The 13,164-nt window shown below is 35.8% G+C and overlaps 1 protein-coding gene across 3 annotated transcripts in view; it reads right to left on the bottom strand.

Annotated features, from left to right (window-relative positions):
• Positions 1 to 11,884, bottom strand: part of CFAP36 (cilia and flagella associated protein 36) — a 29,965-nt gene extending 18,081 nt beyond the window's left edge. For all 3 annotated transcript variants that reach the window (XM_061432420.1, XM_061432421.1, XM_061432422.1), the window contains exons 1-3: positions 11,553 to 11,884; positions 8,589 to 8,653; positions 7,887 to 7,988 (exon numbers count right to left, since the gene is read on the bottom strand). In XM_061432420.1, coding sequence (XP_061288404.1) covers positions 7,887 to 7,988; positions 8,589 to 8,653; positions 11,553 to 11,667 — 282 coding nt within the window. In that variant the 5' untranslated portion in view covers positions 11,668 to 11,884. The remainder of the gene's footprint in view (positions 1 to 7,886; positions 7,989 to 8,588; positions 8,654 to 11,552) is intronic.
• Positions 11,885 to 13,164: the final 1,280 nt, after the last annotated feature.

The following is a 13,164-nucleotide window of genomic DNA, read 5'->3' as shown; positions in this document are numbered from 1 at the left end:
AGCTGATCCTTAAACATATAATGCAGGGCTTCTCAAAGGGTATTTTTAACCCTTCTAAGAAATGCAGGAAAGAAGGACTATTAAATGCATGTTCCTGAGCCCTACCCTAGACATAATTAATCTAAATTTCTGGACAAAGGGTACCCATGTATCTCCCCAGATAATTCTTATAACATTTAAGTTTGAGAACTATTGATACAATGGGGGAAAAAAATAAGCCCCTGATATCAAAAGCTACTTTGAGCTTAACCATATGTTAGCTGTTTGATTCTGTATACATCATTTAGGCTTCTGGGCATTAGCTTCTTCACCTGCAAATTAGCATAATAATAACAACAATAATGGCAACCCACTCCAGCAGTCTTGTCTGGAGAATTCCATGGACGGAGTATCCTGGATTACATTCCATGGGATTGCAGAGAGTCTGCGCACAACTGAGCGACTAACACTAACACTTGTCAATTCTAAGACTCAATAATCAGCAAAATAAACCATTATTTCATGTACCAATAAGAAAAGGAAAAAACCCTATCAATTAAATTATAACATGCCATCAATTACAAAATGCATTTTCATTGAAGAGATATTTATGATAGAAAATTTTCATTTGAGAATGAAGGAAATATAGTAACTTTCTGGCTGGGTATTAGAATTCAGCAGTGCAAGAAAGCATTTTTTTTTTAACTAAAAAGTCCTATAGTAATTGTTCTGGGCCTTTTGATTAAATATCAAACTGTACTAAACCTAACTGTACAACAATTGGGCTATTCTGGTCCAAGGAAATGGATCATCCTTTGCCTAAGAGCTTCCAATAAGGGTAATTAGAGGAACTAAATACAGGAGTTACTCCAAAAAGCTAGCAAGTGGTTTAAAAACAAAAACAATCTTAAGTATCCTGTAAATTAATTGAAATGTCAAACTACTTTGAAAGAAGACTATGAGATAAATGGTATAAATAAATAAATGTGGTGTCATATATGTTTGAGAAAAGCACATTGACAAAAATATGAACATTGAGTCTTTCAGAATCTGACTTAAGTGAGTTTTAAAAACCTCCAAACATGTTCATACTTAGCCTAAAGTTACAAGTGATTTCATGCATTTATGCTACTCTATTAATAGAACCACAAGAAGAAACGGATGAATTCACTACTATAGGTGGAAACTTCAATAACGGACAGAATCTGCTGGCAGAAAATCAACAAAGAAATAATTGAACTGAACAGCACCTTCCATCAACTAGATCAAATTGACATTTTTCCAACAACAGAAAAATACATTCTCTTCAAGTTCACATGGAACATTCACCAAAATAGACAACATTTCAGGCCATAAAACACACCTTAATAAACTTAAAAGAACAGGAGTCATATAGAGGAGACTCTCAGACCCAACAGAATTAAACTAGAAAACAGTAACAGAACAACAGCTAGAAAAACCTAACATACTTGGGAGATTAAGAAACACACTTTAAAACAGCACATGGATCAAAGAAGTAGTCTTAAGAGAACCTCTAAAAATATTTCTAACTAAATGAAAATACAACTTATCAAAAATGTGTGGGGTGTAGCAAAAGTTAGTGCTTAGAAGGAAATTTAAAGCATTGAAGCATATATTAGGAAAGAAGAAATAATCAACATCAACAATCAAAGCTTCCACCTTAGGAACTAAAAAAAGAGCAAATTAAATCCAAAGAAAGGAAATAACAGAAATTAGAGAACAAATCAATGAAATTGGAAAACAGAAAATCAATAGAGAAAATCAACAAAACTAAAAGCTGATTATTTAAAAAACAAATAAAACTGAGAAACCTCTGGCCAGGTTAAGTTTAAAAAAAACAAGTAGGGGGGGGTGTGTAGAATTCCCTGGTTGTCCAGTAGTTCAGACTTTGTGCTTCCATTTCAGGAGGCGTTGGTTCAATCCCTGGTCAGGGAGGTTCCAAATGTCAGGACGTGAGACACACAAAAAAAGACATAAATTTAAAAATATCAGAAATGCAAAAGGGGACACTACAGATCCCATGGACACTAAAAAGGTAATAAAGGAATTTTATGAACATCTCTATGACTACAAATTTGATAATCCAGATGAAATGGACCAATTTCTTAAAAAACACAACCTGCTAAAACTCACACAAGAAACAGACAATCTGAATAAGTCTATATCTATTAAAGAAATGGAATCAATAATTAGTAATCTTCCAAAACAAAAAGCACCAGGCCCAGCCGGGGTCAATGATGAATTCTATCAAACACTTAAAGAATTTTATACAATCCTTACAATTCTATACAAATAAAGATGGAACTTCAAAGAAAAGCTATAGATTCCTTTTACTTCTTAAAAGAATAATGATTATTTATTTGCAGAAATTCAATAGCATAGCCTATAGAAATGATGTGAAAGTCTTTCTATTGATTCAAAGGACTAAGGGGTAAAAAAGTATAACTATGAAATCTGGTCCCATCACTTCATGGCAGATAGATGGGGAAACAATGGAAACAGTGAAAGATTTTATTTTCTTGGGCTCCAAAATCACTGCAGATGGTGACTACAGCCATGAAATTAAAAGATGCTTGTTCCTTGGAAGAAAAGCTACGACCAATCGAGACAACATACATTAAAAAGCAGAGACAATACTTTGCTGACAAAGGTCTGTCTAGTCAAAGCTATGGTTTTTCCAGTAGTCATATATGGATGTGAGAGTGGACCAAGAGAAGGCTAAGCACTGAAGAATTGATGCTTTCGAACAGTGGTGTTGGAGAAGACTCTTGAGAGTCCCTTGGATAGCAAAAGAGATCAAACCAGTCAATTCCAAAGGAAATCAACCCTGAATATTCACTGGAAGGACTGATGCTGAAGCTAAAGCTCCAATACTTTGGCCACCTGATGCTGAGAAAGATTGAAGCCATGAGAAGGGAATGACAGAGGATGAGATGGTTGGATGGCATCACTGACTCAATGGACATGAGTTTGAGCAAGCTCTGGGACATGGTGATGGACAGAGAAGCCTGGCGTGCTGCAGTCCATGGGTCGCGAAGAGTCGGACACAACCGAGTGACTAAACAACAACAAAGCAATCAACAATTGGAATTTGAAATAAAAAACAACAAAGCAATCAACAATTGGAATTTGAAATAAAAAACAATTGGAATTTGAAATAAAAAATACATTTGCACTACAAAAAAGTACTTAGGAATACTTAAGAATAAATGTAACAAAATATGCACAAGATCTATATGAGGAAAATTAAAAAATTCTTATGAAAGAAATCAAAGATCTAAAAAAATGGAGATCTATTCCATGTAATAAATAAGAAGACTCAACATTGTTAACATGTCATTTCTCCCAAATTTTATCTGTAGATTCATGCAACCCCAATCAGAATCTCAGCAATTGTGGATATCAACAAACTGATTTTTAAATGTACATGGAAAGGTAAAAGACCCAGAACAGTCACACAAAATTGATAAACATCAAAGTCAGAGGACTGACACTACATGACTTCAAGATTTACTATAAACTGCAATAATCAAGACAGTATGATATTGGTGAAAGAACAGACAAAGGATTAATGAAACCAAATAGAACCTGAAAATTGATCAACAAAAACATAGTCAACTGATTTTTGACAAAGGAACAAAGGCAATCCAATGAAGAAAGGGTCATGTTTCTAGCAAATGCTGCTAGAACAACTGACATCTACATGGAAAAAAAGGAATCTAAACACTGACCTTACACCTTTCACCAAAATTAACTTAAAATGGATCATAGATTTAAACGTAAAAACAAAACTTTGAAAGATAGCATAGAAAAAAATCTAGCTAACCTTGGCTTTTGGCAATGACTTCTTAAGATAAAATATCAAAACCATAAACAATGAAAGAATCAATACATCAGACTTCACTAAAATAAAAAGACTTCTAATTTGTGAAAGACATTGTTAACAGAATGAAGAGAAAAGCCACAGGAGAATATTTTGTGAAATATTTGCAAAACACACCTGATAAAGATTTGTATCAAAAATATACAAAAAACTCTTACAACCCAACAATTAGAAAATAAATAACTCAATTTAAAAATGGGCAGAAGAAAACAATGATATCACTACATATCTATTAGAATGTCTAAAATCCAAAAACCTGACAATATCATGTGTTACTGAAGACATGGAGCAACAGGAGCTTCCATTCATTGCTGGTAAAAATGTAAAATGATATAGCTACTTTAGAAGAGAGTCTGGCAGTTTCTTACAAAATTAAAAGTGAATCTTAACATATGATCTAGCAGTCTTGCTCCTAGGTATTTACCCAAATGAGATGAAAAATTTACATCCACAAAAAAGCCTGAATATGAATAGCTATAGTGACTTTATTCAAATTTGCCAAAGACTGGAATGCACCAAAATATCCTTCCAAAGGTTATATACCACCTTCAAAATGTGGTACATCCATAAAATGGAATATTATTTAGCAATAAAAAGAAAAGAACTATCAAACAATGAAAAAACTTAAATTCATATTCCTTAGTGAAAGAAGTCAGTCTGAAAAAGCTATATACTTTATGATTTCAATTACATAATATCCTGGAAAAAGCCAAACTATACAGACAATAAAATGAACAGCAGTTGCCAGAGGTTTGGTGCAAAGATGGAAAAGATGAATATGTGGAACACATGAGATTTTTAAGGCAGCGAAACTATTTTGTGTGATACTGTAATGATGGATATATGACATTATGTATTTGTCAAAATCAACTGTACAACACAAAGAGTGAACCTTTATATAAACTATGGACTTTACTTAATAATCATATATCAATACTGGCTCATCAACAAATATACTACACTAATGAAAGACTTTAATAAAAAGAGACGATACTACATTAACTGCTCAACTTTCTGTAAACATAAAACTGCTCTAAAAAAAAACTATTAAAATCTTATGAGCCATCAGACAAAATATTATTAATTATCCAATGTGTGTTTTTAGAAAATGAAAGTTATACCATACATGTAATCATTTTAGTGATACAAGTTATTGGGAAAAAAAAGAATAATTTTCCCAAATTAACATTAGAAGACAAATGTTTCTGAAAGCATTAATTTCTAATTTACAAAAGTCAAAGTAAATCAAGTGAAAAGCAAAAACAAAAAATACTTTGTCTCTTGCCATACAGTCATCCCTGGCTCCTGCTATATATAGAAATCAGTGATGAGCTCTATCCTCACCAAAAAAAATTACAAGCAATGAAAAAAGCCATTTTTGCCTATTTCAGTTGAAAACACCATAAAATTACAAAATCAACTGAACACAACTGAAATAATATCTCAATATGCATTCTATTATCATATTTTTCTGAACTCTTTAGAAAGGTATCTTAATTTATGAGCATTTTTTGAGAAGCTACACACGTATGACAGGAAAACATGCTCTTAAAAAGTCTGTTGTTGAGACTTCCCTGGCAGGCCAATGGTGAAGACTCTGTGTTTCCACCAGAGAAGGCCCAGGTTTGATCCCTAGTAGGAGAACTAAAATCCCACAAGCTGTATGGAGAAGAAAGAGAAGGAGAGGAGAGTTGAGAGGATGGGAGAGGAAGGATGGAAAGGGTGGAAAGAGGAGGGGAGAAGAGAGGAGAGAAGAGGAGAGGAAGAGAAAGGAAGGAAGGAAAGAAAAAAAAAAAGGTTGTTTTTTTAAACCAGACATCTTCATCTGATGCACGCCTTACAACGCCTGCTGATTTTAATATACAAGAATGCCAGGACCAGTGGTCTAGGACTAATGGTGACCAAACCAGGCGAAAAGAATTTTGCAAGTCATCTTTAGCAGTACAGTTCAATGAGAGGGGAGCGAGCAACTGTTTATAAAAATAAAAATCAAACCAAACAGACCAAAACAGAAAAAGTACCTCCTAAACTACCCTGGGCAAACAACTGGTTTCTTGAATTCCTTATAAGCACTCTAAATTAGCATAATGGAATCAGCATTCTGATCTTTATTTACAAAGATTAGATTATTGCTGTAAATCAGTAACTAGCAGGCTTTGGGCTGTTTTTCTGGTTATTGGAGATGGGCTTGTGCTCATTCAGTCATACTGCCCCTAGTATCTGGGGCTAAGTTTGCTCCAGAAGAGAATAAAGCTAACTAGTCCACATGGGGATTGAATACATGACCCTGGCCTAATTAGCACCCTGCTAATCAACCACCAAAATAGCTACCATTAATTACAAGATGCTTCCATTTATAGACCACTTTATATGTGTCAGGTATTGTGCTAAATGTTTTATGAACATTTTTGCTCAAATTTCACAAAAACCTTTCAAAGTAGATACTATCCCTGTTTTACAGATGTTCAAACTGAGAATCGGAATAGACAAGACAGGAATACTGTAAAACAACTTTGTCCATGATAAATGAAAGTAATCAAAAGATCTAAGCTCAAATCCAAGTCTGTCTGTGTCAGAAGGTTTCCATGCTTGTACATAACAAGACTGTACTACGAACCAACTCCAAATCAAAAGGTGTTATGTAACAGAACAAAGCAGAAAGATATGTTACTTTTGATCTGAAACAGTATTTTAAAATTCTGAATGTCTTCATTCACAAGTTATTCTGATGATGAAAACAAAAGATGGATGTGACTACTATTACTATGAACATCTTTTTTCACAAAGTATTTCAGATTCATTCATAATAGCTTAATTAAGAGGTTGACAAATATTAACCAAAGAAGAAAATATTCTGGAAATACAAGAAAAATAAAACAAATACCAATACCTTGAAAGAAATCTAAATACTAATTAATAATTTTCAATAAATTCCTCAAGGTAAATAGACTTGTAAAAAACTTTAATTCAAGACAATTAAACTGAATTGAAAATGTAAAAGTGCTCAGCGGGGTAGAATGAGTACTGGTCTGACTAGAGATATTAGGAAAGTTGCACTGCAGCAGGCCATGATGAGAGATGGGTTTCTCTGGGGAAGGAAAGGATGGAGTGGTGAGAAGATGGGGGCTGAGGATTCCCGGTTAAGGGACCACCATGAGCAAAGCCAGGTGCACCGATGCTTACAAAAACAAGCAGCCAGAATTACTATAGTATGTAATGCACTACAGAATGACAGCGGGAGGCTGAAAATGATAATTTGAGATCACATCCTATATAATCCTATCATCTTACTAAGGAATTATAGTTAATTTGGAAGAAGATGAAAAGTTAAAGTAACTCTTTGAGAAGGCTATTTGGGTAGTAATAACATATCTCTATACTCAATCTCGGAGCCTGAACTGATATTCTGGCTTTGTTACTTTAGTTGTAGACTGTGTACCAGTTCCTTAATATATATGTGCAATAGTTTTCTCAATTCTAACAAAGTAAAATAAATAGTACCAATTTCTTAAGGACTGTTAGGAAGATTCAATGAAATAATATATGTCAAGTGCTTAAAACAGCAGCTACCATGAACTCCCAGTAAATATTAGTTACAAATATACCTAAAACCTACTTCAATTCAGCACTGCAGAACAAATGCGACAATAAAATTAGTTCCAACAGAAGAAAACCCCAGGAACCATGTACTGTGTATCTACTAAGATTAAAAAAGGGGCAACTGCAAAACCATTAGAGACCTATATAAATAAATTTTTTTGCATAAAGCCTGTGATCTATTATAGTTCTGACAGGAAGTTCTTTTTTAATAGCATCAGTTTATTAATGCTTCAAATTATCTTTTTGCAAGGTAGTTATAAAGAAAGAATCCATATGTGTTAAATTGGCTTTTCACTCTTACAGTCTCTAGAATATTATATTTTGACAATCAAACATAGCAAATCTAAGTGGAATCCTGGGCATTTTTGTTAAAATTATATATTAGCAGAAAAAACACAAAAACCTGTGATGTACGGGTCTTTGCAAGAGGAGAAGTACATGCTTCTTGAAACTGATCTTCATTAATTCCAATTTCTTTAAGGTAAGTTTCTAACAGCTTTTCAACCTAAAAAAAAAAGTTTAACTTTTACAATTTACATTGAAAGATTCCAAATGAGTTTTTATATTGAGTTTAGAAAAGTATAATCAAATGCTTGCTTGCAATGATTAATCTACATAAAATTATATTATATGGCAGTGACAATCTTTTTCACCAAAAAAACCCCAAACAACTAAAAGTGAAAATCTTCGCAGAGAATCAAATGAAATTTTATTTCCTCTACCAGAAATAACTGAAGTCAGGATTATGAAGTTTGATGTGGTATAATCCTTGTGCTACCCAGAGGCATTTCTTAAAATCTCAAGACAACATGGCTAAATTAATAATGAACACTCCCCTGGATATACCAGCAGAAGAACAGGAATAAAATTTAAAGATCAGATGCAAGATCCCTTAAAATAGTTGTCCTAAATCTATTCCTTACATTCCAGAGTCTTATGGAGGAAATGCACAGAGAACCCCTGGGGTCTGATGCAACTGAGAGCACTACTAAGGTAGACTAAAATTTTTTAAGGAATTTAAATGGACAAGTCTATTTTTAAAATTCAGAACAGATTGAATTAATATTATTCAAATTATATTTAAAATCAGTTTAAAAATACTCACTAGTTCTTTATATTCCTGATGAATCTCTGTATAAGTCAATTTGCTCTCTTCTTCATCATCAAAAACTAAATTTAAAAGAAAAATATTGCATAGTGTAAAAAAAATTTCATTAAATATGAAAGTCAGCTCCACAAATAGAACTTACAAATAGAACACTCATTCTTGTAAACTGGCTCTTCCACTTTAAAATTCTTGGGATTAAAAAAATAATAATAATTAATTGTAAACAAGTTTTTTTCCGTACCTAAGAGCTACTTCATATGGGAGAGGAACACTAATTTGCCACTTTTCAATCAATAATACAAGGCAACAATTTCTTTACAAACTTTAAATGGAACATTATTGGTAAGTTTCTAAATAATTCCTTTCACAACAGGTTCCAGATTATTTTACCATATTGGAATTTTGCTGATCCAAATTTTACTGAAACTGACTCTTTCTTTATTACATATAGATCAATAATGAAACAAAAATGAATAAAAACGAATGTTTACTCAATGATCATATGTGTGAAAATGTATATTAGAAAGATATATATTCCTTCAAAAAGCTACAATGTGATCAAGGAAAAGACAAATTCATGAACTGTAAACCATAAGCCACCTTTAAAAAAAATTCCCCCATTCTTTATAAAATACAAAACTAACATCAGTAATTTTCTATTTAAAACGCTTCAGTTCTTTGCCTAGAGAATAAGTATAAAATGCTTAGAATCCCAGACAAAACTCTTCAAGACTGGATCCCAAGTCTCATCTCCCACCACTCCAAAACCCAAATTTTGCCCTCGTAACAGGACACAATTACTTGGAATGTGGACAAATGTAAAAACATAGAAGGTGCTTCAAAGCCCCAGGTCTTTGCTCAAGCCCTTCTTGGATCTCTTTGCCTTTACCCAATACCTCTTCTCCCAACCATTCTTCAAAAGACTGCAAGAGGCACATTCACCATGATCTGCTGCTGCTGCTAAATCACTTCAGTCGTGTCCGACTGTGCGACCCCATAGACAGCAGCCCACCAGGCTCCCCCGTCCCTGGGATTCTCCAGGCAAGAACGCTAGAGTGGGGTGCCATTGCCTTCTCCACCATGATCTGCTACTCACTCCCAACTCCCTTGGCTATTTAGATTCTTTCCTCAGAACTATTTGAATACACAGCACCATATGTCCACCTTTATAATAACATCTGGTCACTTTACACTTAAATTCCATTGCCTTCCCTACCAAATTATAAACTTCTCAAGGACAAAGATTTGTTTTATTAACTTTTCTAACCTCAATTTCTGGCTCAAAGACACTCAATAAATGTTGAAATAAATGCTGATATTTACAAAGTTATACAAAACTAATTTTTAAATTACCTAAGGTGAAGAATACCACATTGACAAACCAAAGTCAGTGAAATATAAACACTATTATTTCAAGTGCCACTGAAATGTTACTTCCATTTCTCTTGGCATCTATTCTACATAGCACTGGGCATACTATGCAATATAGCAGCTAATAAACCTGTTTTCAGATAATTTTGAAACCAAATTACTACATTACATGTTTACAAGTCTGAAGATTACTATTTCCCTTTAAAATTACACAATCAGGTGTGTTATAACTGAGATGCAGCCACTTTTAAAGTTGGGGGATAGAATTTTTTTTTTTTTTTTTTTTTTTTTGCTATTTCAGCATTTAGGTTCAGTGGGATAAGTGGAATCAAAAGGTGACATAATTTCTTTTTTCTCCTAAAGGAGATCAGAACACCACATGCTTCCTCAGTCTCAGAATAGCGTTTTAAATTCTTTAATAGAGCAGAAATAAAAGTTATTTTGAACTTCTTTTAAAAATTACCTGCAAGAACAATACCTAGTAAATACTATTTGAATGTTGCTCATGGCAATGAGAATGTAATGAAAAGACTCAGTGGTCAAAGTAAATTTCATCTTTACCAGATTCATGGAAACTTAGGGTTGAAAGGATTCTTAACAGATCATTCATGATAACCAACCATTTGACAGTTGAATTCCTCTCTGTAGTAACTCCATTAAGGTGCTATCAGATTCATTCAAACATTGCTAAGGCCTGGAGAACTCATTATCTTCTGAGACAGGCGAATGTATCCAGGATACTACCTGTTATGAAGCACTTCCTTCACAGAAATTTGTCTACCTCTAGCTTGTGCCCACGGACGCTAGCTCTAGCCTATTGAACCTTAAAAAAAAATAAGTCTAATCCCTCCAACATACGACAGACGTTCGAACGATTAATGGATATTACTACCCTTAAGGTCTTGGCCAGCTAAACAACCACAACAGCCTGAAATTACTCTTATGACATCGCTTCTGCTTCCTTTTCCATTAATGGGCTCCAAATTATCTCCAAGAACTGAATGCAGAGCTCCAAAGCGTGAACTGATCAGAACCTAGAGGTACTCTTTCCTTACAGGGAACGTTATGCCACGTCTACATACTTCATTTATTGGAAGATACCCTCCATGTTTGGTATAACCGAGAGAGAGAGCTCAAAAAAGGGAATACAGGCCACCGAGATTACCGGCTCTGGGCCTACCAGAGTAATCACATACCCCTCTCCCACCCACTTTTTGGCCAACAGTTGGAATCAGAAGGAACTCAGAAGCGAACTGACATCTCTCCTCCCAAGTCACTGGGGAAGCTGATGAAGGAAGAAACCCACAGTCACCTGCCCAAGGCAGAAAGGTGCAAGATGGAGTAGACCCAACACAGGATTAAAGTCTAATGTTTTTCGAATGCGTGCTTGGGCCGAGGGGGGAGAGGTATGTCGTCCCCCTTTTCATTACCGTGGAAAAGACAGGCGCGGTGACAGCAACACATCCTAAAAATCCAGCTCTAAACCTGGTTGACAGGAGGGGAGATCGAGGAGATGAGAGGCGGTGTGTGGAGAGGTTGTTGGTGTGAGAGACGTGAGCAAGGACTGACGATTTGAGATTCGTATTTTACCTTCACATTTCTGCTCCACGAAGTCCAAGATGGGGATGGACCAGTCCGGGCCCCGCAGGAACCCCGCGATGCTCTCCACCACCCATTCCACCTCGTCCTCTTCTTCCGCGGCCATTCCGCCCCCGCGGGGCGCCGCGGAAGCCTAGGCCAGATCCCCGAATCCTAGCAGGCCTTTCGGCCGCAGGGAACCGAGAGGACAGGGGAACGATGTGCTCCAGCAGTCTCCGCAGTCACCAGGCTGAAAGCTACAAACCACATAACGTAAAACGGTCGCTATGGCAACAAGCGGAGCCGCCTCCGGCAGCCGCCCGGAAGTGAAGCCAGCTTCCTCGGAGCCTGCGCAGCTTAGAAAGAGGCATTTGAAGAACGTTTCCGATTGGCTGGGAAGGAGTAGAAGCCAGTCGAAAGATAGCCTTCTGCCCATTGGCCCGGAGCTGCTGGTAGAGCTGACTTGTAGCCATTGGCTGGAAATCCTGGAAGGAATCTCAACGTTTCCACAGAAGTGCGTGGGACCAAGGATTAGAAATGGCGCCACGAAGGCCAGTCTCACCTGGTCTCTGACTGAAAAGGTTTTAAAGGCTTCAGTTAACGGTTGTATCCCCACCGTTCACTCCCGACCATTTCCCGACCCGCTGAGCCAGAAACGTTTGTAATTGAAAGGTTGTTTGTTTGAAAATACAAACCCGAGGAAAGTAGCTCTGTAAGATTTGCTGATTGTCCCAGCGTCAGTTTGCATCCCGTAGCTGCCAGCGAGTCTTTATGGCGTAGATAGAAATAACTAGAATTAAGAATTTTTCAGGAGTAAAATCAAAGTCAGTATTCCTTTAAATAAATATCTAAGTAATCAACCTTTAATGTTAAATAACACACTACTTTTAGCTTGGAGTCCTTTGTGGAATGGGTCTTCAATGGTCCCTGCCAAAGTACTAGGCACCCCAAAATATTTTCAAACAACTTTGTATGTATTTACCTACATGGGATCATATGTACAGTTAGGAAACTTTGTTCAGTTAGTATAGTCATCTGTCCATGTAAACATTAAATTGTTGTTTCTTTACAGCCACATGATATTCTATAAACTAGCGTTTTTAAATTCATATTTCATGTATGGCTCAGTGGTTAAGAATCCACCTGCCAATGCAGGAGACGTGGATTCAATCCCTGGGAAGGGAAGATCCTCTGGAAATGGCAATCCACTCCAGTATTCTTACCTGGGAAATCCCATAGACAGAGGAGCCTGGAGGACTACAGGGTTGCATAAGAGTCAGACACAACTTAGATTAAACAATAACAAATATCCACACAGTACCGTACTTGGATGCATAGATGTGATTAGTGTGCCGTTTTTCTCTCCCTCCATGGTGTGGATGTATGTACCATGCCATTTTTCCCTTCTATAAACGGCTGAAATGAACATCTTTGTGTCTCTAAGAACTGTTGGTTTTATTGACTATTCCAAGGAATACAGTCTAGCAGAATTGCTAAGTGAGAGAGTATATATTCCTTGATTTATGTGACCAATCCTCAATTGCTAGGTTAAATTTCATCAGTTTCTTAAATAGCAATTCTGTACAACTCTAGTCTCATTATTTACTTTGGATAAATTCCCAAA

The sequence above is a fragment of the Bos javanicus genome, chromosome 11 (assembly GCF_032452875.1).
Source record: "Bos javanicus breed banteng chromosome 11, ARS-OSU_banteng_1.0, whole genome shotgun sequence".
In the NCBI taxonomy this organism is placed as follows: Eukaryota; Metazoa; Chordata; class Mammalia; order Artiodactyla; family Bovidae; genus Bos; species Bos javanicus.
This window is presented reverse-complemented; position numbering and strand designations above follow the sequence as displayed.